This window comes from Arachis hypogaea, chromosome 17 (genome assembly GCF_003086295.3).
Source record: "Arachis hypogaea cultivar Tifrunner chromosome 17, arahy.Tifrunner.gnm2.J5K5, whole genome shotgun sequence".
NCBI classification, from domain to species: domain Eukaryota; kingdom Viridiplantae; phylum Streptophyta; class Magnoliopsida; order Fabales; family Fabaceae; genus Arachis; species Arachis hypogaea.
The window spans coordinates 33,056,198-33,060,827 of record NC_092052.1 but is presented as its reverse complement, the minus strand read 5'-3'; the positions used below and the strand labels follow the sequence as shown (position 1 = coordinate 33,060,827).

The following is a 4,630-nucleotide window of genomic DNA, read 5'->3' as shown; positions in this document are numbered from 1 at the left end:
CTACAAAGCCCGACTTGTGGCACAAGGTTTTTCACAAAGGCTCGGTATAGATTATGAAGAAACGTACTCCCCTGTAGTTGATGCGATAACATTGCGTTATTTGATCAGTTTATCTACATATCATAAATTGCATATGAATTTAATGGATGTGGTAACAGCCTACTTATATGGCTCATTAGATCAAGATATCTATATGAAAGTCCCTGAAGGACTAAAGATATCTAAACCATCCAATGAATATTCACAAGGGGTTATACTCAGTCAAATTGCAAAGATCTTTATATGGTCTAAAGCAATATGGACGAATGTGGTATAATCGTCTTACTGAGTATCTGGCCAAAAATGGATTCAAGAATGATGATATCTGTCCATGTGTTTTCATAAAGAAATCTACATCTGGATTCATTATAATTGCTGTGTACGTTGATGATTTAAATATCATTGGAACCCTTGAAGAGATTCCAACAATTATTAAAACTCTAAAAGAAGAGTTTGAGATGAAAAATTTTAGAAAGATTAAATTTTGTCTCGGCCTGCAGATCGATCATATGAAAAATGGGATCTTTATTCATCAAACAACATACACAGAAAAGATCTTAAAAATATTTTATATGGATAAGTCACATCCCTTGAATACCCCAATAATCGTAAGATCTTTGAATGTGGAAAATGATCAATTCCATCCTAAAGAAGAAAATGAAGATATCCTTGGTCCTGAAGTACCATATCTTAGTGCCATTGGAGCGCTAATGTATCTTGCTAATAACACACGATCCGATATATCATTTGCTGTGAACTTACTAGCAATGTATAGTCCCTCTCCAACCAGAAGATATTGGAGTGGAATCAAACAATTCTTTCGATATCTTCATGGAACGGTTGATATGGGATTATTTTATCCCTATAGATCCAAGTCACTACTAGTTGGCTATGCAAATGCAGGATACTTGTCTGATCCACATAAAGGGAGATCTCAAATAGGATATCTGTTCACATATGGTGGTACAGCTATATCATGAAGGTCCACAAAACAGACGATTTTGGCAACATTCTCTAATCATGCCGAAATACTAGCGATTCATGAAGCAAGTCGCGAGTGTTTTTGGCTCAGGAGTTTGATCCAATATATTCTGTCATCATATGGACTGATTGATAATAAGATAGCTCAAATTGTCCTGTTTGAAGATAATACAGCATGCATTGCTCAACTTAAAGGCGGATACATCAAAGGCGATAGAACAAAGCATATTTCTCCCAAATTCTTCTTCACTCATGATCTTCAAAATCAAGGGACAATTGATATCTAACAGATCCGCTCAAGTGACAATCTATCAGATTTATTCACAAAGTCACTCCCAAAATCTTCCTTTGAAAAATTGATACATCAGATTGGGATGCGTCGATTTCGAGATATTAAATGATGTCGATAAGAGGAGGAGACTGTACTCTTTTTTCCTTGGTCAGGTTTTTTTCCATTGGGTTTTTCTTGACAAGGTTTTTAATGAGGCAGACCCCATCACAAAGAATATTGTACTCTTTTTTCTTCACTAAAGTTTTTCCCATTAGGTTTTCTTTAGTAAGGTTTTAATGAAGCATATTCCTAAATGGTCATCCGAAGGAGAGTGTTAAGATAAGTATGATGATGTGGATGCTCATTTAATGGGCGGTTCACTCTTTCCACAAATGAAAATTCACTTTCTCAATATTGAATGAAATTAATTGACACTACTCTTGTACGCCTATAAATAGGCATGAACTGATACAAATATATACACATACACAGCAATAACAATAATTATTCTCTCTCATATACTGTTCTCTTTTTTTTCTCGTTATTATATATATTAGTAGATATATATAAATTAATTTTATTGAATTAATTATATTGGCTATTATTAATACTAAAATCTTCTATTTACACATCTTTATTTTATATTTAGTACGCCTTTTATTTATTTTACAACAAAAAGATGCATTTTCATTAATTAATACGGAATCCAGTGTACAATAGCACATATTTCATTATTATTGGTGCCACGTGATCCTCTTTTGCGCGCAACCAAAGTAAAGTAGCCCCTTCAAGTTCACACTAAAACTTTCTTGAGCTGAAAATCCATCAATGGCGAAAATCTGGGTGGAGATATGCCTAATATCAGCTCGTGGGGTACGAGGTTCGACACCCTCACTGTGGAAGCGCCAATGGTACGCTGTAGGTTGGGTTGATCCAAACAACAAGTACTGCACAAAAATCGATTCTTCTGGAAACTCTAATCCTCTTTGGAGAACCAAGTTTTCTTTTCAGGTTGATACAGATTCCGAAGCATGTTTTCAAGAACTTGCACTTAGTGTTGAGGTTTATAGCAGGGACCCCATTTTCCTCACCGAGAAGCTTCATGGCTCAACAACGGTTTTGCTCAAGGAGTTTCTCGCAAAGCATGTCAATGAGAAGAAGAAAAATTCTGAAGAAGAAGTGGGTAGCTACCAGTTGAGAGGGAAGAAATCGAACAAGCCCAGAGGTTTCATTGATGTCTCGGTTCGTGTTTCTGAGGAGAAAAAAGAGCCAATTCCCCATTTAGGTGTGTGTTTATTCTTCACTATTTAGTAGTATTTGAAGGGTGAACTGAGTGTTATGTTGTTTTACTTGAAAATGACTTACTTGCTGAACTTTTTAGACATGAGTGTCTTTCTTTTTGAGATGCACAATAAAAAAAAAACAGTGTATTTGAGTCCTATTGTATCTCTCATTTTGTCGTAGTGTTACCAAAGACTTCTGTGTCTATGTGTTTGTGGCACTAACCAAATGGAGGCTTAGTACTCAGTAGAGACACAACCATAGACAGGATTGATTTGTCTAACAATGCAGATAAAGAAACATCAGAATTCAACCTCTATCTGCACTGTTTTGCAAACTCTGCGATCTTTGCCACAGTTGGATTGTTTGGGCTTAATTGAATTGAAAAATAATACTTACTTCATTCCGAAATATCTGTTACTTTTGATATTTTAATACATTTAAAACTAAATGCATTTAATTTAATTCCGAAATAATACTTACTTCATTCCGAAATATCTGTTACAATGGAATTTAATTTATTTTTGAGTAGATTTATTGACAACTTTTATTCAAGTTTACCTCATATTTGGAAACATAATAATGTGGTTTGAATGAGGTTTCTGGGTTTTTTATTCTAGGTAATGATGAAGGAATAGTTCTCCAAGATCATGGTAATAAGCCACACTTGGTCACTCATGGTGGATTTAGGCAAGGCTATCCACAACAACCTATTCCTCAATCATTCAATGGATCATATAAACAAGAACAAACTAATGCTCCTTATGCACAACAAGTGCCATTTCCTTCAAACTATTCCAACCCATATGGGGTTGGACCAAGCTACACTGCATCTGCTGGACCAAGCTATTATCAACCAGCTAGAGGACCTCCGCCGCCAATGCCTCCTCCGCCTTCAAAAGTTGGCTATGCTCCGAGTTTTTACCCGAGTAGTGATGGATTCGGACCTAGTTACATTAATATGCCATCTTCGTCGTCATATGCGGCTGCACCTAATAGGCCGAGGGGACCTCCAGGGTTTGCAATTGGGGCAGGTGCCGGGGCATTAGCAGCTGGTGCTGTAATGTTTGGTGATGATGCAATGTCAAGATTTGATGTTTCTTCAAGCCTTGGAGATCCTACCATTGCCATAGTAACCGATCCACTTTTCTGAGTAAAAATCAAGTTCATTCTGTAATTATATTGTGATATTTTGTTTTTGGTACAATTCAATTGATATTGTGCTGTATGGCTATGCCATAGGAGTTGCACTTTATTCATGGTTACTTTAGTTTCTTCATGAAGTTTCCCTTTATTTTTATAATGCATTTTATTTTTTTATTTTGTTTCTTCACTTTCTCATACTTTCTCCGGTATATGTTTTCTTTTTGGTTCCCTCGTACATATGTTAAACTGGTAACATTTTCAATGCAAATTCCTAACAAAAATAAGTTAGCTGGTCACGCTCAAAATTAAAATCTAATTTTCAAATCCAACTGGTTTGGAAAATATCCTGCAAGTAAAGTAATTAAGGTAAATAAGCCAAATACTTAGGGTCATTAGATATTTTTACTTAAAGGACTCTTAAAACTAAATTGATTTAAATCGTGGAGGCCACTCAGATAAAAAAAAGTCTTTTTTTAAAGATATTTTCATGTTGTGTTTTAATTAGTTTCTGTATAATTTATTCGGTGTTACTCATCACATATTATTAAATTTCTCAAAATATTTTCTTTCCAAAAACAATAAAAAACATTTAATTTGGACTAAAACAAAAAAGGTAATAGATTAACTATTATATTTTTTTAAAAGATTATTTACATAAAAAAATATATTACATTCATCAAATATATATATATATATAACAAGCTCAAACCTCTTAAAATTTTTATAAATAAAAAAATAATTAATTTATATTCGTACAATATATAAAATAATTACTATATTATTATTATTGTAACACCCTAACTACCAAAGTTCACGCTTCCGGCTGCGCAACTCTGATAGCTCGGACATTACGACGACACTTATACTATTTAATACTAAAATATGAGCCTGTCTAAAACTTTAAACCGCAAC

At 34.2% G+C, this 4,630-nt stretch overlaps 1 protein-coding gene across 1 annotated transcript; it reads left to right on the top strand.

Annotated features, from left to right (window-relative positions):
- The first annotated feature begins 2,039 nt into the window (after positions 1-2,039).
- On the top strand, positions 2,040-3,851 carry LOC112766596 (uncharacterized). The gene is made up of 2 exons (XM_025812495.2): positions 2,040-2,576; positions 3,193-3,851. The coding sequence occupies exons 1-2, from the start codon at positions 2,120-2,122 to the stop codon at positions 3,723-3,725; spliced, it is 990 nt and encodes a 329-aa protein (XP_025668280.1). The 5' UTR covers positions 2,040-2,119; the 3' UTR covers positions 3,726-3,851.
- Positions 3,852-4,630: the final 779 nt, after the last annotated feature.

Excerpts from the sequence above, each read along its gene's own strand:
- LOC112766596 (XM_025812495.2), top strand. The coding sequence starts at position 2,120 with ATGGCGAAAATCTGGGTGGAGATATGCCTAATATCAGCTCGTGGGGTA. Across the intron at positions 2,577-3,192 it reads AGAGCCAATTCCCCATTTAG|GTAATGATGAAGGAATAGTT; the intron begins GTGTGTGTTTAT and ends TTTTTATTCTAG.